General features: G+C 45.2%; 1 protein-coding gene across 2 annotated transcripts in view; it reads left to right on the top strand.

Annotated features, from left to right (window-relative positions):
* The window catches only part of LOC126285050 (esterase FE4-like), a 131,003-nt gene that overhangs the window by 51,792 nt on the left and 52,933 nt on the right, over positions 1 to 26,278 (top strand). For both annotated transcript variants that reach the window (XM_049984374.1, XM_049984378.1), the window contains exon 6: positions 19,002 to 19,173. In XM_049984374.1, coding sequence (XP_049840331.1) covers positions 19,002 to 19,173 — 172 coding nt within the window. The remainder of the gene's footprint in view (positions 1 to 19,001; positions 19,174 to 26,278) is intronic.

Genomic DNA, 26,278 nt, shown 5'->3' with positions numbered 1-26,278 from the left:
GACCGCGGCCGATTTAAAGGCTACCACCTAGCAAGTGTGGTGTCTGGCGGTGACACCACAACTCTTATCTTAATGGCTAAAATTTAGGACACAAGTTGATCACCAGATATCTTAATTAGTATAGTTAATGATCTACTACGCCTTACACATCAAAGTCACCAACAGGCTGCCGAAGGTGAAGTCAGACCCAACGGCATAGTGGACCTGTAAAAATGGTGGGATATTGAAAAACTATTTAAGTCATTATGAGGTTAAAAACTGACTACAAGTCAAACAAAAGACATCCCTAAATCGCATTATGGAGGCGCAGGGTACATTTCATACACTGCTGCTGTGTAACATTTACTACGTGGAGGTGTTGGGGTTCATTTCTTAAACAAAGTACATCCTGGCCACGTACAAGTACTCTGCATAAGTGCATAAATAAATTTCACACTGATAACTCCTGCTTCCATCTTTAGCAATTGTGAGTTTTTCTTTTGTGGTTAAGCTGTACCAGCCGGCATGGTAAAAATGATGTGAACAACTGCATCTTTATCTATCCTAACAAATACAATGCCGCTCTCACACCACTCCAACTGGCCTCTTTAACACCACCGCATCCATCAGTCTCCAGCCATCTCGCTGTTTCACTGCAGCTCTCTATTACCATTGGCGCACTCAGTGGCCCTTTGAGCATTAGGGAGCCTCCACCACTTGTGGCTACAGTGCTAGGGAAGGCACGTCAGGCCGGCAACTGCTGGCAGTACATGCGTATAAAAAATATACATTAACTCAGCCCCCCCCCCCCACACACACACACACATACACGCAACCAACCAGCAACAGAAGGAGGTAAGACATGCCTTCACACTGCCAGCCTGAGTCAACATCTAAGCCAGGGTCGATCACAGAATGCAAAAATGAGTGTGTGCACAATGTACCTGTGGTCCAAGTCTAGGCCTCTCTCTGCATTACTTAGTATGTCTCGGCTTTGCCTGGTCTTTCTTGTAGCTGCTCATGAGAAGAACACAGCAAGTGCCATCACCTGATTTCCTAGAAATTTCGCTCAGGGAAAGAGGGGTCAAAGTAAGTAAACACGTATCTCAGCTTCCTGAAAAAATGGCAGTGAAAGTTTTCGAGATATTTTCAGGTAGTTTATGTGCCTTTTCCCGTGAGGTGTCCTTAGACACAATGGTGACACGGATTTTTAATCTTGCGTCCTGTGTTTCAAGCTCAATTATTACTTTTATTTTTGGTTTTCATTTTTACACCCATGTCTGTAGAAGATTACTAAACGAATGTTTTCCGGTGTGTAATGATACAGCGTTGTCCTCGTTCGTCTACTACTTATTTGTCAGATGAATGAATTTAAAAAAAAATGAGAAGACTGTTTGAAATTGTTTTCTGTGAAATTCCTGTAGTGTGTCTTGATTAATAATCAACTGCAACCGCATGTTTACGGAAAAGTGATCCATTGTGCACTGTCTGTCGCTAAGTTACTGCCAATGCGTGAAACCTTCGCCAGTGTTAACGAAGTTCCTTTCCCGGCTATGACTCATACGAATAAATACCATTGTGGCAAACCTGCCTTCGCGCAATTTTTGGTGTTCGGAATTTATGGGATTCGAATGTGTCTACGATCGGTATCATCCAAGAGAATGTACCAAATCTACGTGTCAATAAAATATAAGAATAGATATCAGAACGAAATATCAAAATATGAGAATTTAAGAAGATTGTAACTCCGCAATATACAATACACACATTTGTCACATAATATATCTGTGCCACTTATTATGAAATCCAGATGCAATTTTAAAATTAATTTAACGCCATTGTATTCTTTATTTTCATAAAAGACATTCGCGTAGTAACCTTCTACGGAAAAGGGTAGGTAAATGAAAACAATAAAAATAAAATAAATAAAAACAATAGTCGGGTTTCGGACACGGGACGGAAAAAAAAACAAACTGCGATGGTATCCACTGAGCCATCATTTCGTCTGAGGATATCGCGTGGTAAAGGGCACGTAAAGTACCTCAAAACTACCTGGCAAAATTTGACCGTCGTGTTTTCAGAAACGGTCGAGGATCTACGGGTAAGTTGAGACAGGTGTTCACGTATTTTGACGCCTCTTCCACTGAGCAAAGTTTCTGGGAAGTCGAGTGTTGACACCGTGTTCTCCACATCAGTATAGCTTGACATTTCACTTAGCAGTGCAATGCGACGCTATTTCTTCCGGCATTTGGTAAGGTGTGTTTTGATCGGCACGAATTTCTTCATTTCGGCAGAATAGTGGCGTTAGCTATGTTTATCCTTCGCTGTTTGCTCATGGTATAAAGGAAGTTTACATGTGCAGAGGCTATTTGCAGAAAAAGAGGTAGTCTAGCTATCTATCGTCACAAGTCTTTAAGAATTAAAGGGTGTCGCAGAAGGATAAGAACTCTCAGCACCTGTTATGCAGTCTCATAACAGAATTGCAATGGAATGGCATTAGAACGCCATACAGAAAGAAATTAAATATTTAGTTTTTGATGAAAGAAAATATGATGACTGGCAGACGATTTATATCCGCAGTCATCTACTAAAGGTTTGCATGCATGCTACTCTGCGTTGCATCTTGTCTGTCTCCTCTATTAATATAACCTGGTACGTCTCTGAGACTGACGGATAGCACACAAAAAATGGGTCGAATAAGTGTTTTGTAAGCCACTTCTTTCGTGGATGGATTACAGTTTTTAGGTTGTCCCGGTGAACCTCAGCATGGCATCTGACTTTTCTAAGAGCTGTATTATGTGATCATTCTCCTTCACGTTCGTGCAGACAGTTCTCCCAGGTATAACATTGTTGTTACTGGTCGCACTGGGTTATTATCAGTCGCATAATGGACAGTAACGGGCTTCTTCGCGTACTCATGTGCAACTGTTACATTTATTTACGTTCGGGGCCGATTGACAGTCCTTGCAATAATTATCGATCCTCTCCAGGAAACCAAGTCTAATTATGAAGTATCGCAAAACGAGTCTTCATCACGCAGCAATCGTTGTCTGAGTGGTGAAGTGTCTTCCGTACGGTGCAGTTCCTACAAAATCGAGTGTTGCGTGAAATCATATTTCATAAATTTGTCTTCTTGACTATGTAGCAAACTGAAAAAACCGTTTGCTATAGAATGCCTTATCCTTACAAGAAATGGGGTAAACCATTCCCCAGTTGAATATTTGCAGAGCATTACCGCCCTACCAACGATTCCTCTGCTTAGAAAAGTAATAATGACACCAGTTTTAACGAACGGGGGCGACGCTGACTGATTTTTTAAACATTGCATTTAATGTTGCTATATAGTTCCCGTACAACACGCAGTGCCACCATTAGAATTTGCATCAGGTGCAGTAATCGACTGCAAAACTCCATCACTTTGACCAACATTTCACTGCAGTCAGAGTAGGTGATACACGTCGAAGTATGTAGCAAATTGTAGCAAATCTGTTTGCTTATCTGTAACTGGGAATACTATTGGAAACCTTAAAACAATCCGTTATACGAAAAGATTTTGAGCTAAAATTCGTTACTGTCAGTATGTAGTCGTTGATATCAAATTCAACCCATGGGAAAGATGTTTAATACATATTTCAGACATCTCAATAGTTTGCTGATATCAAGCTATGTTCTTTACTTTTACAAAATATGGAACAAACTTTTAACATCGTATATTTATTAGGGTATACATTTATGGTGTCATCTTCGTTTCATATATCTAGTGTTTACAATGTGTGATAATAAGGAGCAGGAAAAGAATATACTCTATGCTTTGTTTGCACAAACTCCAACAGATGTGATGTAAGTATAAAACGTAAGTGTTACAGTGAAACTGGAAAAACATGTTTTTCTTAATGTAGGGCACTGTTCTCCACAGTGCAGTCAAATACAGATATTGCCGAACAAGAATTTATTGGTTCATAAGAAAAAGAGCCAACGTATCAAATAGACAAGCCAGTCCCTATGAAAGAAGTCACTGTGTTATGTTTTCGAGGAAGGGAACTGGAAATGGGGGAGAAAGAAGTAAAAAAAAACGAACTAAAGTAGAATCATCACATAATTCAACTTGTAGGAAAATCAAATGCCATGCTAAGAAAACCTAAAAGAAATATAAACCATCCATGAATGAATTCACTTAAAAACACCATTTTTGAGTATTGTATCAGAGCCTGCTATAGCACAGGCGCCATCTATGTGGAAAAAGCACTGAAAGCCTCAAGGAACAGATGTGGAAGCATGGGACTCCCTGTGACTGATGAAATCTTGTACTCACTTCTCTTCACTGATGACCAGTTGATAGTAGCAGGAGACCAGGATGATGCCGAGTACATGCATTGGGAGTTAAAAGTCGATCCTCACAATAAGCATGACAGGAACCCAATGTATGAAGGCTAGTTGCAATACCACCTGGAAGTTAGAGCCGGTAGGATCAGGGGATGTTAGTCTTTTAAGTATCTGTGGGTTATGATATCAGCGAAGGTGACATAAACAACACAATAAACTCAGTCGTTTGGAATAACAAAATAACAAAAATGACCAAGCGGGTGACATATCGTTCAGTTGTTGAAAACTTCGCTATGTACGGAACACATACGTGGTTGCCTCAGAGAAAAATGTTTCTTGCAGTCGAGAGGGGCTTTGGAGGGGAAGTTGTCCCATCTCCACGCTGGACAGATTGCCTAATATCGACGTAAGAGAGGCTGTGCGTGTCAATAAACCAGTAAGAGACACAATAGAGGTGAAACGTCTAAAGCGTAATGGACACCTCGAAAAGACGGACGATCCCCAATGGAGAGAACGCGGATAAACTGTGAGGAGCTGGAAACGATAAGCCTGGAACGTGATGGCTGCCAGAAGACTTCAACAAGGGTCGTTGAGGAAATGAAGTGGAAAATGGGAAGGGAGAAGTGGCACCAGGCGTAGAATACTCACAAGATGATGAAGACTGAGCAGTCCTGTTCTCTCACAATGTTCGAATAAACATTGAAACACTCGGCCAAACCTGCAAGACAGGACAGGTAGTTGGAATTGTGGAAAGGGGCCAAAATGAGCGGCTGTCAGTTACACTCGAACACATATAACGTTATTTATTTGACCAAACATTACAGTACAGATTCTTGAACATACTTACCGGCTGAATATGCCACACTGCCACTTAAATTTAAAAAAAAATGGCTAAAAGCCATTAACTCAAAATTCACACGCCAAAGAGAATAATTAAAGGGCAGAAGGCCTCACGTCAAGTAAGTTCTGCAATTTGGCCGCAGGCCCAAAATCTAACACTTGAAAAGCAACAATCTTAATTTTAGACGTCTGAAGGCCCATGATTTATGACTCAAGGTAAAATTAACTAAAAACACTAGGCAGAAGACCTTATCTTCAATAGGCTGAAGGCTCCAATCAGTCTGATGCTGGAAAGACGAAGATCCTTAATTTAAAACGACTGAAAGCCCATGACTTAAAACACAACTAAAATAATTTTTAGTAGGCATAAGGCCCTAGGCTTTATCTTTCAACAATATATTAATCAGGCTAAAGGCCCAAAAGATCTAACACTTGACAAGCAAGGAATTTTAATTTTAAAGCGGCTGAAGGCCCATGACTTAAAACACCACTAGAAACAATTCATCTTTAATTCAAAACTGTGGGCTATGAGCCATACAAATACACACAACAGAAAATAAGAAAAGGCAGTACAGCTAACGGCACTCAGACGTTTCAAGGGTCGGCCAGCACTTGAAATACTAACGATCACTTCGGTGAGACAGGCTGTCGGCCCAACCATTCTCGATCAGACGACAACCCAACCAACAGACAGTCAACGGGCCCACCGACAGGGTAATTTGCGCTCCACTCGACCAACACACAAACGGAAGTTCAAAGCAAAACGTAAAAGACATGGACGCCCACAACCAAGCATACATTAAGCTGTCAAACTACACACCGTGCCGGACAGCGACAACATGGTGAGGAAAGGACACTGCCCGAATTTACGACAACGGCCGGGGCAGGTAACTGGAACGTTAACGGCCACAAGGCAGAAAATTCCGCTTATGCACTTCAGTTGAAAATAACCAAATACACTTAGACTCCACCGGACAGTGGCTAAATCTTCGCCAACTCGAACACACACTTTGTTGCTCCCGGGGACGTCCCAACAGCCAACAACGAGAACCAGATGGCAGAATGTGAACAGTCTTGACTTGCTGATAAATTAAATCCAAACTCAACTTTCGTGTCCAGAGTCAGTGAGCCGCGGACCTCGTAGCAATGGGAACAGCCCCACAAACCTCAACGCAGCGTAGAGACCGTCAGCGGGCCTGTCTAAACTACGTCCCCCGGAGATTTCGTCGCAGCTCCCCGCCAACCCACCGACTGCCACACATCAGCAAGGAGAAAGCACTAAAATAACTGAGCAGTCGACATCACAAGCTACACATGTGCTACCCCTGACTAAAAATTCGCTCATCTTTTATCAGCACAAGATGTACGTAGCTTCAAAATATGCAATGTGGTTGGATAATAAATATATAAAGTGGTGGGGTTGTCTACCGATCGCAGTACAACAGCGACCTGGCGTCTAAAGAAAAAAGAATACATAAGGTCAAAGAAGACTAAATCATTTAAAACAACAATTATGTAAAAGAATAAGAATTTTAGCAGTATGTCCGAAGTAGGTCTGAAGTAGACACAGAGTTCGTCGTTTGTTCATGGTTATGACACTAGTTCGGCGTTTGACGCTTAATTAATATTATATCTTGCAGCAGGAGAATTTGTGATCTGAGTTACTTATTGAAACGTCCTTTTAGGAAAATTTATGAATGACTGTGCTGATAAACCTCTTACATTATTTGCTTTTCAAACAGCTGAGCAAAACTGAACGTACTCAGACATTACTCTCTTTACTTATTCTGATCAACACTAAACTGACACACAATAGTTTTAGCGCAACGCAATCTTACTTTTAATAATCCCTACAAAAGAATAGCCCTGACTAACAATAACCTATACCTTTCATAAATCACTTACCTCACAAAAATCTTCGTTACTCTAACTATTGCAATACAGCGAGCGCCAATACTGCCAGCTAAATAAAAGATTCTAACTACTGAAGTCACTAACTACTGATAGGCATAGTTAGCAAAATGAAAGATTTTGATAAAGAACAAAAAAATGTATTTGCCTTAATAGTGTTCAAAAGTATATATATACACTCCTGGAAATGGAAAAAAGAACACATTGACACCGGTGTGTCAGACCCACCATACTTGCTCCGGACACTGCGAGAGGGCTGTACAAGCAATGATCACACGCACGGCACATCGGACACACCAGGAACCGCGGTGTTGGCCGTCGAATGGCGCTAGGTGCGCAGCATTTGTGCAGCGCCGCCGTCAGTGTCAGCCAGTTTGCCGTGGCATACGGAGCTCCATCGCAGTCTTTAACACTGGTAGCATGCCGCGACAGCGTGGACGTGAACCGTATGTGCAGTTGACGGACTTTGAGCGAGGGCGTATAGTGGGCATGCGGGAGGCCGGGTGGACGTACCGCCGAATTGCTCAACACGTGGGGCGTGAGGTCTCCACAGTACATCGATGTTGTCGCCAGTGGTCGGCGGAAGGTGCACGTGCCCGTCGACCTGGGACCGGACCACAGCGACGCACGGATGCACGCCAAGACCGTAGGATCCTACGCAGTGCCCTAGGGGACTGCACTGCCACTTCCCAGCAAATTAGGGACACTGTTGCTCCTGGGATATCGGCGAGGACCATTCGCAACCGTCTCCATGAAGCTGCGCTACGGTCCCGCACACCGTTAGGTCGTCTTCCGCTCACGCCCCAACATCGTGCAGACCGCCTCCAGTGGTGTCGCGACAGGCGTGAATGGAGGGACGAATGGAGACGTGTCGTCTTCAGCGATGAGAGTCGCTTCTGCCTTGGTGCCAATAATGGTCGTATGCGTGTTTGGCGCCGTGCAGGTGAGCGCCTCAATCAGGACTGCATACGACCGAGGAACACAGGGCCAACACCCGGCATCATGGTGTGGGGAGCGATCTCCTACACTGGCCGTACACCTCTGGTGATCGTCGAGGGGACACTGAATAGTGCACGGTACATCCAAACCGTCATCGAACCCATCGTTCTACCATTCCTAGACCGGCAAGGGAACTTGCTGTTCCAACAGGACAATGCACGTCCGCATGTATCCCGTGCCACCCAACGTGCTCTAGAAGGTGTAAGTCAACTACCCTGGCCAGCAAGATCTCCGGATCTGTCCCCCATTGAGCATGTTTGGGACTGGATGAAGCGTCGTCTCACGCGGTCTGCACGTCCAGCACGAACGCTGGTCCAACCGAGGCGCCAAGTGGAAATAGCATGGCAAGCCGTTCCACAGGACTACATCCAGCATCTCTACGATCGTCTCCATGGGAGAATGGCAGCCTGCATTGCTGCGAAAAGTGGATATACACTGTACTAGTGACGACATTGTGCATGCTCTGTTGCCTGTGTCTATGTTCCTGTGGTTCTGTCAGTGTGATCATGTGATGTATCTGACCCCAGGAATGTGTCAATAAAGTTTCTCCTTCCTGGGACAACGAATTTACGGTGTTCTTATTTCAATTTCCAGGAGTATATATATATATATGCTGGTGGCTCACCTCCAACTGCGCAACGCTACACGCTGTTAACAGCCAACTGCCCAACAGTACAATAGCGAATATTACAACAATGCTAACCAGCCACAGACTGCACACAGCACAGCCAGTGATTTTCATACTTAGCGCTACGTGGCGTTACCAATAAAAAAACCTAAACAGCCTACTTACAGTATTTACATCGATACGTAAAGAAAGGGAAATTAGCGAGATAATATTTATATTCTATCCTGATTGGACTGCTTGAAATTTGCCATCACTTATGTAAGGCTCATGTTTTCGTTTAATTCTAAAGAAGATTGTTTTCACTTAAGGTGAGTGAACAACCATATAAAGTTTGTTGTAAAAAAGGGAATAATTCTCGGTCGGAGATTGCTGTTACGTTGATTGAAATGGAAAGATGCTTCCAATTGGTTTATAAAGTAAGGACTGAGCCGCCCAAGAAAGTTGAACAGAGGTTCAGTGTAGTATCTGAATTTCAGAAGAAATTTTGTTTGGGGTGAAAGGTGACGCAGGTGATTTCGGTTGAATTTTCGTTGTCTTTGGGGTAGTAGTCATATATTGTAAAATCAATTGATATAAAGTGACGACAAGCACAAGTGAAGCCTCGGTCGTATATTGATTTATTTTGATGATTGATGTCGGTATATGTATGGTACATTTGTTGGTGGTTGTGACTACTAACCCCTGTGGAGAGTGTAAACGATTGTGTGATTAAATCCTGGTCATTTCACCTAAAGAATTTATACTATTGTTATGGTTGTTCTTCCCATTTCATACTGATATAAGCAATTGCGAGTTCAATAACTGTGAGCACTTAAGGTGATGACATTACTATTGGATAGTAAGTAAAGTGAACAAGTACCATATGTACTAAGGAAAAGTTCTTATTCTACATTGCTGGTAATAGATATTTTAAAAAGGGTGATAGTAAGCGCGAAAGTCCAACGCCTGAAGAGATTGAGCCTTGTACATTATTTCATAGAGGGAGAAAAGTGGCGGTGGAGCTTAGTGATTTGTTTTTCTTTATTTTTGATTTATTACTCAATACCGAAAATAGTGCGTTTTAAAAATCTTTTCCAGCAAGAGATTATATAACAGCTGAAATTGTTGAAACATAAAAGACTGAAATATTGTGTAACGTTCCTGAAGGGCAATAAATTAACGTTCATCGTTAAATTAAAATCAAAGTTCCACTGGTGTCCGAACTTATTGTGTAGTTAGTTAATACTACTTATATTCTTGTGTCAATGTCTCTGAGCATTTTAAATGCAGAAATAATAACACAAAATACTTCTGAAGAGAAATATTTAGTAACGTTTTTCTCTAAAGTGAAAAGAAAAGCATAAGATTGAATTTTGATAGTTACGATATAAAGTTTAAGCTGTCAGAGAGGTTAACTGCCTCTGGTAAAAAAGATATATTTTACCACATCGAAACAATAGGCAACAGTAGTCATTTGTCTATCAGATCAGCTGATCGCAAATAGGCGTTTTTGTGTCGTTAATTTTCTTTAACGTTGATTTAACAATGTAATGGAAATAACGATTTCTTTTATTATCTAAAGAAATACCTTTTTATATTGTTGTTGTTGTGGTCTTCAGTCCTGAGACTGGTTTGATGCAGCTCTCCATGCTGCTCTATCCTGTGCAAGCTTCTTCATCTCCCAGTACCTTCTGCGGCCTATATCCTTCTGAATCTGTTTAGTGTATTCATCTCTTGGTCTCCCTCTACGATTTTTACCCTCCACGCTGCCCTCCAACACTAAATTGGTGATCCCTTGATGCCTCAGAACATGTCCTACCAACCGGTCCCTTCTTCTAGTCAAGTTGTGCCACAAACTCCTACATCTACATCTACATCTACATGACTACTCTGCAATTCACATTTAAGTGCTTGGCAGAGGGTTCATCGAACCACAATCATACTATCTCTCTACTATTCCACTCCCGAACAGCGAGCGGGAAAAACGAACACGTAAACCTTTCTGTTCGAGCTCTGATTTCTCTTATTTTATTTTGATGATCATTCCTACCTATGTAGGTTGGGCTCAACAAAATATTTTCGCATTCGGAAGAGAAAGTTGGTGACTGAAATTTCGTAAAAAGGTCTCGCCGCGACGAAAAACGTCTATGCTGTAATGACTTCCATCCCAACTCGTGTATCGTATCTGCCACACTCTCTCCCCTATAACGCGATAATACAAAACGAGCTGCCCTTCTTTGCACCCTCTCGATGTCCTCCGTCAATCCCACCTGGTAAGGATCCCACACCGCGCAGCAATATTCTAACAGAGGACGAACGACTGTAGTGTAAGCTGTCTCTTTAGTGGACTTGTTGCATTTTCTAAGTGTCCTGCCAATGAAACGCAACCTTTGGGTCGCCTTCCCGACAATATTATCTATGTGGTCCTTCCAACTGAAGTTGTTCGTAATTTTAACACCCAGGTACTTAGTTGAATTGACAGCCTTGAGAATTGTACTATTTATCGAGTAATCGAATTCCAACGGATTTCTTTTGGAACTCATCTCACACTTTTCGTTATTTAGCGTCAACTGCCACCTGACACACCATATAGCAATCTTTTCTAAATCGCTTTGCAGCTGATACTGGTCTTCGGATGACCTTACTAGACGGTAAATTACAGCATCATCTGCGAACAGTCTAAGAGAACTGCTCAGATTATCACCCAGGTCATTTATATAGATCAGGAACAGTAGAGGCCCCAGGACGCTTCCCTGGGGAACACCTGATATCACTTCAGTTTTACTCGATGATTTGCCGTCTATTACTACGAACTGCGACCTTCCTGACAGGAAATCACGAATCCAGTCGCACAACTGAGACGATACCCCATAGCTCCGCAGCTTGATTAGAAGTCGCTTGTGAGGAACGGTGTCAAAAGCTTTCCGGAAATCTAGAAATACGGAATCAACTTGAGATTCCCTGTCGATAGCGGCCATTACTTCGTGCGAATATAGAGCTAGCTGCGTTGCATAAGAGCGATGTTTTCTAAAGCCATGATGATTACGTGTCAATAGATCGTTCCCTTCGAGGTGATTCATAATGTTTGAATAGAGTATATGCTCCAAAACCCTACTGCAAACCGACGTCAATGATATAGGTCTGTAGTTAAATGGATTACTCCTACTACCCTTCTTGAACACTGGTGCGACCTGCGCAATTTTCCAATCTGTAGGTACAGATCTATCGGTGAGCGAGCGGTTGTATATGAGTGCTAAGTAGGGAGCTATAGTATCAGCGTAATCTGAAAGGAACCTAATCGGTATACAATCTGGACCTGAAGACTTGCCCGTATCAAGCGATTTGAGTTGCTTCGCAACCCCTAAGGTATCTACTTCTAAGAAACTCATGCTAGCAGATGTTCGTGTTTCAAATTCTGGAATATTCCATTCGTCTTCCCTGGTGAAGGAATTTCGGAAAACTGAGTTCAATAACTCCGCTTTAGCGGCACAGTCGTCGATAACAGTACCATCGGCACTGCGCAGCGAAGGTATTGACTGCGTCTTGCCGCTTGTGTACTTTACATACGACCAGAATTTCTTCGGATTTTCTACCAAATTTCGAGAAAATGTTTCGTTGTGGAACCTATTAAAGGCATCTCGCATCGAAGTACGTGCCAAATTTCGCGCGTCTGTAAATTTTAGCCCATCTTCAGGATTTCGCGTTCTTCTGAACTTCGCATGCTTTTTCCGTTGCCTCTGCAACAGCGTTCGGACCTTTTTTGTGTACCACGGGGGATCCGTTCCATCTCTTACCAATTTATGAGGTATGAATATCTCAATTGCTGTTGCTACTATATCTTTGAATTTGAGCCACTTCTCGTATACATTCGCATAGTCAGTTCGGAAGGAATGGAAACTGTCTTTTAGGAAGGCTTCTAGTGGCACTTTATCCGCTTTTTTAAATAAAATTATTTTGCGTTTGTTTCTGATGGATTTGGAAGAAATGGTATTGAGCCTAGCTACAATGACCTTGTGATCACTAATCCCTGTATCAGTCATGATGCTCTCTATCAGCTCTGGATTGTTTGTGGCTAAGAGGTCAAGTGTGTTTTCGCAACCATTCACAATTCGCGTGGGTTCGTGGACTAACTGCTCGAAATAATTTTCGGAGAAAGCATTTAGGACAATCTCGGAAGATGTTTTCTGCCTACCACCGGTTTTGAACAAGTATTTTTGCCAACATACCGAGGGTAGGTTGAAGTCCCCACCAACTATAACCGTATGAGTGGGGTATTTATTTGTTACGAGACTCAAACTTTCTCTGAACTGTTCCGCAGCTGTATCATCGGAGTCTGGGGGTCAGTAGAAGGAGCCAATTATTAACTTAATTCGGCTGTTAAGTATAACCTCCACCCACACCAATTCTCACGGAGTATCTACTTCGACTTCACTACAAGATAAACCACTACTGACAGACACCAACACTCCACCACCAATTCTGCCTAATCTATCTTTCCTGAACACCGTCTGAGACTTCGTAAAAATCTCTGCAGAACTTATTTCAGGCTTTAGCTAGCTTTCTGTACCTATAACGATATCAGCTTCTGTGCTTTCTATTAGCGCTTGAAGCTCAGGGACATTTCCAGCGCAACTACAACAATTTACAACTATAATTCCGACTGTTCCTTGATCCAAGCGCGTCCTGTAATTGCCAAGCACCCTTTGACATTGCAGCCCATCCCGCACTTTCCCGAGGCCTTCTAACCTAAAAAAACCGCCCAGTCCACGCCACACAGCCTCCGCTACCCGTGTAGCCGCCAGCTGAGTGTAGTGAACTCCTGACCTATTCAGCGGAACCCGAAACCCCACCACCCTGTGGCGCAAGTCTAGGAATCTGCAGCCAATACGGTCGCAAAACCGTCTGAGCCTCTGATTCAGACCCTCCACCCGGCTCTGCACCAAAGGTCCGCAGTCGGTTCTGTCAACGATGCTGCAGATGGTGAGCTCTGCCTTCATATCGTAAGCAAGGCCGGCAGCCTTCACCAAATCAGATAGCCGCTGGAATCCAGAGAGAATTTCCTCAGATCCAAAGCGACACACGTCATTAGTGCCGACATGTGCCACCACCTGCAGCTGGCTGCACCCTGTGCTCTTCATGGCATCTGGAAGGACCCTTTCCACATCAGGAATGATTCCTCCCGGAATGCACACAGAGTGCACACTGGATTTCTTCCCCTCCTGAACCGCCGTATACCTAAGGGGCCCCATTACGCGCCTAACATTGGAGCTCCCGACTACCAGTAAGCCCACCCTCTGCGATTGCCCGGACCTTGAAGGCTGAGAATGATCCTCTGAAACAGGGCAGGCGGCTGCATCTGGCTCAGCCAGAGACAGTGCCTGAAACCGGTTTGTCAGACGCACCGGGGAGGCTTTCTGATCAGCCTCCGGGAACGCCTTTCGCTGCCTGCCACGCCTTGGAACGACCTCCCAATCAACCACAGGCGAGGGCTCAGCCCCACTGCGGGCAGCAACCGGGGCAACCACAGCGGCGGACCAATCTGGGGACAGACGGGACGAGGTTGACATTCCCGTGATACCCGAGTCCGGCTCCCCACAGTGGTGCCCATTGGCAACAGCCTCAAGCTGCGCGACCGAAGTCAACGCAGATTGCAGCTGTGAGCGAAGGGATGCCAAGTCAGCCCTCATCCGAACACAGCAATCGCAGTCCCTGTCCATTCTAATCGATGTTTAACAACAGTTACCGAAACACGAGTCCGTGCCTAGATAACGCAAGCGGCACATGCAAAGAATGTATCAACTAACATGTACAAATGCCTAACGACTGCGCTACAATCTGCTGAATTTACGATTACAGTAACTAAAACTCGAAATTGCAGCTCCTATACGAAACTCACACGCAATTTAAATAAGAATCTACGAAGTAAACACTAAAGCGCGATGCTACAACTGTCAAATACTATAATACGCCCGAAATATATGAATTAAACAATGCAAGTACCCAAAAATACGCAAAGAAATTAATTAAACTATCTAACAAATAAGTAAGCTAGGGTTATACGACTTGCTGCTGCAGCTGCTTATCCAACGGCGGCAGGGAGCACACTGACTGGCCAACTGACACTGGCCGTTCACAACAAAAACAGAAGACAGACGACTACGCGAATTTGCACTATTCATGTACTAAGGCGCGATGCTACAACCCTCAAATACTATAATACGCCCGAAATATATGAATTAAACAATGCAAGTACCCAAAAACACGCAAAGAAATTAATTAAACTATCTAACAAATAAGTAAGCTAGGGTTATACGACTTGCTGCTGCAGCTGCTTATCCAACGGCGGCAGGGAGCACACTGACTGGCCAACTGACACTGGCCGTTCACAACAAAAACAGAAGACAGACGACTACGCGAATTTGCACTATTCAGGTACTAAGGCGCGATGCTACAACCCTCAAATACTATAATACGCCCGAAATATATGAATTAAACAATGCAAGTACCCAAAAACACGCAAAGAAATTAATTAAACTATCTAACAAATAAGTAAGCTAGGGTTATACGACTTGCTGCTGCAGCTCCTCTTCTCCCCAATCCTATTCAGTACCTCCTCATTAGTTATGTGATCTACCCATCTAATCTTCAGCATTCTTCTGTAGCAACCTTTTTATATTAATCTTCTTCAAATACAGGGCGCAGTCATAGGATTGTTTTATCGTAAGCAAACATGACTTAAAGGTTGCAATACTCGGGTACGTAATACACTCCTGGAAATGGAAAAAAGAACACATTGACACCGATGCAGACCCACCATACTTGCTCCGGACACTACGAGAGGGCTGTACAAGCAATGAGCACACGCACGGCGCAGCGGACACACCAGGAACTGCGGTGTTGGCCGTCGAATGGCGCTAGCTATGCAGCATTTGTGCACCGCCGCCGTCAGTGTCAGCCAGTTTGCCCTGGCATACGGAGCTCCATCGCAGTCTTTAACACTGGTAGCATGCCGCGACAGCGTGGACGTGAACCGTATGTGCAGGGCGTATAGTGGGCATGCGGGAGGCCGGGTGGACGTACCGCCGAATTGCTCAACACGTGGGGCGTGAGGTCTCCACAGTACATCGATGTTGTCGCCAGTGGTCGGCGGAAGGTGCACGTGCCCGTCGACTTGGGACCGGACCGCAGCGACGTACGGATGCACGCCAAGACCCTAGGATCCTACGCAGTGCCGTAGGGGACCGCACCGCCACTTCCCAGCAAATTAGGGACACTGTTGCTCCTGGGGTATCGGCGAGGACCATTCGCAACCGTCTCCATGAAGCTGGGCTACGGTCCCGCACACCATTAGGCCGTCTTCCGCTCACGCCCCAACATCGTGCAGACCGCCTCCAGTGGTGTCGCGACAGGCGTGAATGAAGGGACGAATGGAGACGTGTCGTCTTCAGCGATGCGAGTCGCTTCTGCCTTGGTGCCAATGATGGTCGTATGGGTGTTTGGCGCCGTGCAGGTGAGCGCCACAATCAGGACTGCATACTACCGAGGCACACAGGGCCAACACCCGGCATCATGGTGTGGGGAGCGATCTCCTACACTGGCCGTACGCCTCTGGTGATCGTCGAGGGGACACTGAATAGTGCACGGTACATCCAAACCGTCATCGAACCCATCGTTCTACCATTCCTAGACCGGCAAGGGAACTTGCTGTTCCAACAGGACAATACACGTCCGCATGTATCCCGTGCCACCCAACGTGCTCTAGAAGGTGTAAGTCAACTACCCTGGCCAGCAAGATCTCCGGATCTGTCCCCCATTGAGCATGTTTGGGACTGGATGAAGCGTCGTCTCACGCGGTCTGCACATCCAGCACGAACGCTGGTCCAACTGAGGCGCCAGGTGGAAATGGCATGGCAAGCCGTTCCACAGGACTACATCCAGCATCTCTACGATTCTCCATGGGAGAATAGCAGCCTGCATTGCTGCGAAAGGTGGATATACACTGTACTAGTGCCGACATTGTGCGTGCTCTGTTGCCTGTGTCTATGTGCCTGTGGTTCTGTCAGTGTGATCATGTGATGTATCTGACCACAGGAATGTGTCAATAAAGTTTCCCCTTCCTGGGACAATGAATTCACGGTGTTCTTATTTCAATTTCCAGGAGTGTATTTCGTGCGTCTATGCGCTGAGAGTCCCACTAGTATCTTTACTGGCATTCATTTGAACGGAAGTTATAAGTAGGGCAGTTATTTGTGAATTTGTGATTTGCCGACTTGGAATTACAACGTTGTGAGTTTTTTTTTTGGGTGCTGAATTGAGGCGGAGGTGGACATCTCCTGAAAAGAAAAAAAATATATATTTATCCAATGTGTCGGTCTCAGATTAATTTTGTTGCATATAACGTACGCGTACAGGTTGCCTACTGTTTTCAACACTAACGGCATAAATAAAACTGTGGTGTTACGTTACTGAAGGAAGTTGTTACCAAAGTATAGGCCCAACGAACGTACATTAGTTTAGGGAATCCATCTCTAAAGATTCTCTGTAGTGTACTCAGAAGTTTTCTTATATATTGTGGATTGATATACGATATTGATTTTGAGAGATCACAACTGTACATCAATACATTTTAACACCGCTAATCGTTTCTACTGATTCCACAACTAAGAAGGTGGATTGTATTATGTTGTGATTGCCTATTGACACAATTCTTTGAAAATCTGTTTGATACCCCAGTCGGGTAGTGTCGTCAATTTATGGTGTTATACCCTGTCAGTATCTTCTCTTGATATCTTCACCGGAATCTTCAGATATGTCAGTCAGGCAACCACAGCCCAGAAGTGGTGTGCTGTTTTCCTCAGAATTGATGTTGTACTCTAAAGTGATTATCTATTGCCATCTTATTTCGGATATTCTGTCGAACACTGGCCGGTAATAAAGTTTCTTCAGAGGTAGCAGTTCACACACAGTTTCACGAACACTTGCACGAAGGATTAGATAATACTAAAGGCAGCGACTGTGCAATAACAAGGACGAATCACGAGTCGGCACCCATAAGCGATCGCCGGCCAACATACACGTCGTCCGACAAGACGACCGACCGACGACCAACCAAGGTCGTCCGCACTCAGGTGTATCTATCGGCAACCGTCGGGCGAGTCTTGGCTGTCCGGACCTCACTGCAGCCGCGCTCCGACTCAACTTCTGCTGCGTCGTAAGTCAAACACTGCCAGGTCCGAACTGCACTGCTAGCGCCTCCCAACTCACTGGCAGATGCGAACTGCAGTGCTAGCGCCTCTCAACTCACTAGCAGATCCGAACTAACCCCAAAAACACGACACCGGGAAGTAATAGCAGTCAGCGAAGATAATACGCTATGGCTTATATCGATAAGCGCCGCTGCTGACGCTTAAGGGCAGGCAAGGCGGCAACTAAGTGACACCAGTAAATGAAATTAACATAGCGAGGTGGTAGTGCAGTAAAAACAGGATGTCAAATGAGATATGCCTCAAACACGAGCCACACACGGCTCAAATATGTCATGTCCTCGTAACCTAAATGAGTCGGCGCATGTCATGATAAGAAAACAGCCCCTTACTATCACAGAACCAGCCCTTGTTTGAACAACAGCATTCACTGCAGGTTAAATGTCTCGTGAAGCCTCCATTTTCTGTATTGTTTCGCCCACTGAACACGTGCAGCTTCGTGTGTCTCTGTGAGCAGGGGCTTTTTGCAAGGTGCCCAACTCCAGATATCCATTACATCCAGTTTCCTTCGCAGTCTTGGCGCACAAACTATTAGATATGGAACTGTATTAACTGATGGCTGCCACTGCTGTTAGGTTTGGAAACGATTATCTTTGACAAGGCTTAACATTAGCTGTCCTTCTGTCGGGTTCTTCTTACGACCAATGTTCTCACACCACGTTATATGGCCACAAGTGGTGCATCAAGCTTTATATACACGATGAGTCATCTGCACTGATACACATACAAGTCGAGCAAGTTCATTCACTTCGTGATACGTCCAAACATGTAGGCTCATCTGTTGCTGCGCTGGTTCCATCCAACCGACAGGTACACAAACCACCTCAGTGCCACGACTTAGCCAGAGAGGGCTGCAAAGGGGCTTACATGGGCACCATAAGTTTTGCACCAACTACAGCGCTCCAAAGCGACTGGTGTGATATTTCAGAGGGAATGACTAACATTTTGTAAAAATGCAGTAGTGTAGCTGGTGATGTTCGTTGTCTTTGGCGTTTTTGGGCACACTAGCAGCATATACTCCTGGCCATGATTGGTATGGTCAACTCTGTGGGGTTCAGCGGGCCTCTGTGTGTCTCCAGGACAAGGCTCGCTGCTGGATCTTCAACTTCACGGGCACGCTGGAGGCTCCAGACGCTGAGGGGGGAGCGTTCATGACTCGCCATCCCACGGACGTCATGCTCAGTGGAGATTTCGAGGCGGTGCCCTTCATCGCCGGCGTCTGCGACTTCGAAGGGTCAGTAACGGCCACAGGTGCGTAGATAGGAAGTACTGGGGGCTGGGAATGAAGCTGTTAATATTGACGTACCTTATTGCGTTAACGACCATAACTGCCGATTATTTATCATGCCGCGGAGACCTTGCTCTATGGTGGGTGGAAGAAGCGTTCTTTAGAGATCAAGACGTCGTTCAGCTCTCCAAAGCCACTGGCATATCGACAGGAGTAAGGCGACAGTCATTTGTCCCTCCATTTACAATAGTGGTGTTGGTAGAGGCACTGGACAGGGTCGAACATCCGCCTTGGTGTGCATCTAAGATGCTGACCACAGCACTTAGTTTTTGGTGGCTTGGCCATTTCATGGCAAAAGCAGGCGGTAGCGGGCGGCATCCAGCTATCAGCAGTATGGTGGCGAGAAAACTCCAAAAAGGACTTTGGCCTGTGCGGAAAGCAGATGTGATGGCATCAGTAGTAGATGGCCGGGCTTGTGCACAGGTTAATGCAGGATGCTTCGGAACGTATGGAGACGAACCGTTGACGATGACATGGACAGCAGTGACCTCAGCTTACAGCGTTGGTGTGGCCATGTAAGGTAAACAGGTGGCAGCAGCGTGTGCCAGTAGGAGGCAGCTAGGCACTCAGGAGTTAACCAATAAATGCATTCTGGCTACCTCTAGTCAATGGAAGTCAGCCAGTAAATGGCGTAGTACTGGGGGACACCAGTTCGATCCCAGTGCCAGCTCGATTTGAGACAGCGTCTTACAGCAGAAGCTGGATGTCCTATTTCGGAACGACGTCTGGCATAGTCTTTCTCTCAAAGCTGGCTGCATGTTGTAACCGATACAGCCTAGATGAAATGGGCATTACTTGTGGCAGTTAGATCCACCAGTGGTTTGCCAGTCTAGCAATCCTTGTCGCATAGGACAGGAAGGAGCTTAGCGCCATGCAGAGTGTATAATAGCCCCAATCAGTGTTTCTCCACACGACTTCCCACTTCTGCAGTGTCAGTAACAGCGAGAGCAAGAAATGTGGTAGCTTTCCTTATAGTATGGCCTGGGTGGCGATGCCTGCTGCGTCAGTTCTGGACAGTCTTTTCAGACTATGCCTTAATGGTCTCCCTGTGTGCTGCTTCAGAAATGGTTCAAATGGCTCTGAGCACTATGGGACTTAACTTCTGAGGTCATCAGTCCCCTAGAACTTAGAACTACTTAAACCTTACCTAAGGACATTACACACACCCATGCCCGAGGCAGGAACCTGCGACCGTAGCGGTCGCGCGGTTCCAGACCTTAGCGCCTAGAACCGCTCGGCCACCCCGGCCGGCTGTGCTGCTTCACTGACTTCTCTAGCATCAAATAAAGACTACGACTTTCGTTTCTTTTTAGTCACACCAAGTAATACCTAATTCCTGAGGTTGACCTGACCAACTGGTAGCTGATACACAAGGAGCTGGGCATGTCAATTAGACATAGGTTCTACGAAGAAGAATCCAGACCACACTTATTACTTCAGCTCTGTGGTTTTGGTCACTACGACATTCCTCCACATGCTGGAACATCAGCAGCACAGTAATTCATCCATCCTCAGTTGCTGTTAGATCACTGAATCTCTCTCCCTTTTCCGACATAGCCATTACTACAACAACACATTACATAATTGGCTACAGCTCAGTTTGCAGTTATGTAACAAGAGACGGGTTATCATCTCTGCATCAACGAACTTTGGTAGCCATTTACACTCCTGAAAATGGAAAAAAGAACACATTCACACCGGTGTGTCAGACCCACCATACTTGCTCCGGACACTGCGAGAGGGCTGTACAAGCAATGATCACACGCACGGCACAGCGGACACACCAGGAACCGCGGTGTTGGCCGTCGAATGGCGCTAGCTGCGCAGCATTTGTGCACCGCCGCCGTCAGTGTCAGCCAGTTTGCCGTGGCATACGGAGCTCCATCGCAGTCTTTAACACTGGTAGCATGCCGCGACAGCGTGGACGTGAACCGTATGTGCAGTTGACGGACTTTGAGCGAGGGCGTATAGTGGGCATGCGGGAGGCCGGGTGGATGTACCGCCGAATTGCTCAACACGTGGGGCGTGAGGTCTCCACTGTACATCGATGTTGTCGCCAGTGGTCGGCGGAAGGTGCACGTGCCCGTCGACCTGGGACCGGACCGCAGCGACGCACGGATGCACGCCAAGACCGTAGGATCCTACGCAGTGCCGTAGGGGACAGCACCGCCACTTCCCAGCAAATTAGGGACACTGTTGCTCCTGGGGTATCGGCGAGGACCATTCGCAACCGTCTTCATGAAGCTGGGCTACGGTCCCGCACACCGTTAGGCCGTCTTCCACTCACGCCCCAACATCGTGCAGCCCGCCTCCAGTGGTGTCGCGACAGGCGTGAATGGAGGGACGAATGGAGACGTGTCGTCTTCAGCGATGAGAGTCGCTTCTGCCTTGGTGCCAATGATGGTCGTATGCGTGTTTGGCGCCGTGCAGGTGAGCGCCACAATCAGGACTGCATACGACCGAGGCACACAGGGCCAACACCCGGCATCATGGTGTGGGGAGCGATCTCCTACACTGGCCGTACACCTCTGGTGATCGTCGAGGGGACACTGAATAGTGCACAGTACATCCAAACCGTCATCGAACCCATCGTTCTACCATTCCTAGACCGGCAAGGGAACTTGCTGTTCCAACAGGACAATGCACGTCCGCATGTATCCCGTGCCACCCAACGTGCTCTAGAAGGTGCAAGTCAACTACCCTGGCCAGCAAGATCTCCGGATCTGTCCCCCATTGAGCATGTTTGGGACTGGATGAAGCGTCGTCTCACGCGGTCTGCACGTCCAGCACGAACGCTGGTCCAACTGAGGCGCCAGGTGGAAATGGCATGGCAAGCCCTTCCACAGGACTACATCCAGCATCTCTACGATCGTCTCCATGGGAGAATAGCAGCCGGCATTGCTTCGAAAGGTGGATATACACTGTACTAGTGCCGACATTGTGCATGCTCTGTTGCCTGTGTCTATGTGCCTGTGGTTCTGTCAGTGTGATCATGTGATGTATCTGACCACAGGAATGTGTCAATAAAGTTTCCCCTTCCTGGGACAATGAATTCACGGTGTTCTTATTTCAATTTCCAGGAGTGTATTTACCATTGCGTGTGCTACATTTTATTGTGAATGGTCGGAGAAATAATCTATAATAGTCAAAATGTTGCGGTTTTCTACTAGTGTCTGGCGTAAATGTTCTAAAGTATCAGTCCAAACCATTTCTAAAGGCTTAGTCATCTCAGACAAGTGGTACATGTTAATGAGTTTGGTTCACACATTTCTCACAGTTTATTACATACAGATCTAAAACTTGTTTCCGTGTTCGCCATCAATAATGCTCAGCTGTTTGACCTCTGTGACTGGCTCATACATAATCTTCTTTGATGCTTCCTACCACAGCATTGAAGGGACTACCACACGCACAGCCCCCGTCTCATTGCCCTGTATAACATACTATTGTAAATGGTCATCTGTGGCTGTGCTGTGAATAGCTTGAAATATACGTCAAAAGATCGTAGCTTTTGCCTTTCACCAAGGCAAATTTTCCTTAGTTACTATGTTTCTTACCAAGACAGTGAACCACTTCAAAGTCAGATTCATTTAGTTTCACTGCCCCCCATGTAAGACTATTCAGTGAATCCTTCGACCACTTGTTTGCAGTATGATCTGCCAATATCTTAAATTTCTTCACATACAAATATCAGAAATATGATTCGCTGTATATAAAGCTTAACATTTCCTTCTCAGTGGCAGAGAAATTTTTCTCGATCTTGTCTAATTGCCGTAAACTGTAAGCAACTGAATGCTCTTCACTCTGCTCTTACCGACTTAGAACAAAACTTACTGTACGGTTGATAGCGTCACACGATAAAATACATTCCCTTTTGTGTCTGGAAAAATCAGCACAGGAAAAGTTGTTAATAACTCTTTCAATTTTTCAAATGAGGCTTGACATTCTGCTGTCTCTTGGAACCTAACACCCTCCTTCAACAAAGAAGTGAGTTGTGATGCAATGTCTGTAAAATCCAGTATGAATTATCTATAACAATTAGATAGTCCCAAAAACGGCTGCAGTTCTATATCCGTCTATGGTATTAGGAAACGTCACACCAATCTCACATCTGTTTTTACACGATTCTGACTAATAATGTGTCCTCAGTAATTCACTTCCTTCAATGCAAAAAGGCACTTTTCACTGCTTAGTGTCAGAAGTGCTGAATGTAACCTCCTAAAAACTTCCTTCAACCATGGTATATGTTACTCCATATCATTTGTAAATATAGTAACATCATTGAGATACGCCATACATTGCCTTAGTTTCAACCCATTTTCAGTTACATACATCAGTTGGTGAAACATGAGTGGTTCACTTTTCATACCAAACAGCATTTGTCGATACTGGTAACGATCCCAAGGAACTATAAACAGAGTGCTTCGTTGGCCCTTTGGCAGAACTAATTGATAATATTCTCTTTTAAAGTCTATTGTCAACAAAGTATCTATCTGTCCCGAGTTATCCAGGATTTACATGATATTAGGTATGAATTTGTAGTCATCCTGCTGTTCAAGTAACAGTAGTCACAACAGAATCTGTATTTCATTGTAAAAACCCCTTTTGCTACTGTAAACATAGGTGCAGCTGGCAGACTAGTACTTCCCTCAGTGATGCCATACCTCAGTTATTGGGTAATGAATTTTCAATTATTCGTTGTAAATGATGGGGAACTCTATACAGCTTACAGTGCATAGGTGATTTACTTCATGTTGAAATACTATGCTACATCACAGGGTTTGCGTCAGTGAGCTACAAGGATTAAATAGATGCTCGGATTATAATGTAGTCTCTTCATTTATACTCGCTCCGATCGTCCTAAATGTTCTGCTTTTGCCGGCCGTAGTGGCCGAGCGGTTCTGGGCGCTTCAGTCCGTAATCGCGCGACAGCTACGGTCGCAGTTTCGAATCCTGCATCGGGCATGGACGTCTGTGATATACTCAAGTTAGTTAGGTTTAAATAGTTCTAAGTTCTAGCGGACTGATGACCTCAGCTGTTAAGTCCCATAGTGCTCAGAGCCATTTGAATTTGTTCTGCTTTTGCACATAGGCAGTCATCCTGGTGGTTTGCTTTTGGGTAGGGTTTGAACTCTACCTGTTCACATCAGAGCCATCCAGAAGTCTAAACTGACAACTAACAATCGTTTTTATATCTTATTAAACCGGTGCCGAAATAATCAACATTGACATGGACCACCACTTATTCACCTTGTATTTCATGGACAGGTGCAATACTCGAGCGTACACAACATCGCCCACTATCTAGCTCATCGTTCTCTTCCAGTGCTTCTACCAGACGCAGTATGTTTACATATAGCTCCTCGTTCACCCAACACAATTTCCCTGTCCCATTTGGCGCTTTATAATGTGCAGTGAGTATTACTTACTTTGTCCTGTGCAAGAGATGCATGCTGTATCATGCATCACTGCCAACAGTTTCTCCCAGTTGGAAAATTGTTCCTCAGAGAGCTGCCATGCGTTGCTGAAGATCAATTTTTGCGTGTTACTTATACAGGTAACGTAACCCTGGGATAACACAATACCCTTCACCTGCATGTCACAAAACTTTCATACTTTCCCAATATTGGGAAACATTGAATATAACTACGGTACATCATTGTCTCCTGTTCGACGTAACTTATATTTAACTGCCTCTTCTCCAAGAGGTCCACACTCACCATATACTTGTGAGCCCCTATGTCTAGTATAAATCTCTACTCTCTTCCATACACTTATCCAACTGAGCAACATTCTACCTCTACATACGTCTTCGTCTCTTCAAAATTTACAGGGATCGTCGTTCAGCGGGTTTAGAGTTCCTGTTGCCTTCTAACGATTGATTATTTTCACTTCATCTTCAACCTTTGTACCCTTTACTACCGCAACCCTGCTTCTGGCATCCCACTTTTTCCACATTTATTGCACTAGCGACATTCCCTTCGAATGTGACCAAAATGCCCTCATAGATGACGCCTTCCTCAGTACGGAAGACGATCGTCCAATCCCGCACTGCCTTTCACATGAATCTCCTCTAGTGCTATGGGCACCCTGATGGTACCAGCCGGGTCTTTTGGAAATACACATCTCCAATACGGCAAGCAAGTTTAAATTTTATCTGGCATTATACATAGACCATTTGCCAGTAAAGCAAGGAGAGACATAAAGACAAAATTCGACAAAGTAATGGCAGCGCCTGCAGTGGTCCATGGAAGTGAGACGCAGACAATAACAGTGAGCTGCAAATAACAGACAGCTGAAAATAAAACTTCCTGGCAGATTAAAACTGTGTGCCCGACCGAGACTCGAACTCGGGACCTAAAGCTGTGAGTACCGGGCGTGAGTCGTGCTTCGGTAGCTCAGTTGGTAGAGCACTTGCCCGCGATAGGCAAAGGTCCCGAGTTCGAGTCTCGGTCGGGCACACAGTTTTAATCTGCCAGGAAGTTTCATATCAGCGCACACTCCGCTGCAGAGTGAAAATCTCATTCTGGAAACATCCCCCAGGCTGTGGCTAAGCCATGTCTCCGCAATATCCTTTCTTTCAGGAGTGCTAGTTCTGCAAGTTTCGCAGAAGAGCTTCTGTAAAGTTTGGAAGGTAGGAAACGGATACTGGCAGAAGTAAAGCTGTGAGTACCGGGCGTGAGTCGTGCTTCGGTAGAGCACTTGCCCGCGGAAGGCAAAGGTCCCGAGTTCGAGTCTCGGTCGGGCACACAGTTTTAATCTGCCAGGAAGTTTCATATCAGCGCACACTCCGCTGCAGAGTGAAAATCTCATTCTAACTGAAAATAAATTTGTAAGGAAAATGACAGTGTGTCCTCTGAGATATGAAATTTCTAAGGAAAATAACAGGATGTCAACTGAGAGGTCGAATAAAGGATCGTGAAATAAGGGAAGAAATATATTTTGCATGAATGACAGAATAGAATATGTGATAACAGAATGGAAGTAGCATACTGAAAGAACGGGAGCAAAAGGAACAGTCAGACTACGGACGTAAGGGAGAAAGAAATACAGGAAGATCAAGGAGAA

Source organism: Schistocerca gregaria, chromosome 1, assembly GCF_023897955.1.
Source record: "Schistocerca gregaria isolate iqSchGreg1 chromosome 1, iqSchGreg1.2, whole genome shotgun sequence".
In the NCBI taxonomy this organism is placed as follows: Eukaryota; Metazoa; Arthropoda; class Insecta; order Orthoptera; family Acrididae; genus Schistocerca; species Schistocerca gregaria.
Note: the sequence above shows the minus strand (reverse complement) of the source record. Positions and strands in the feature narration are given on the sequence as shown.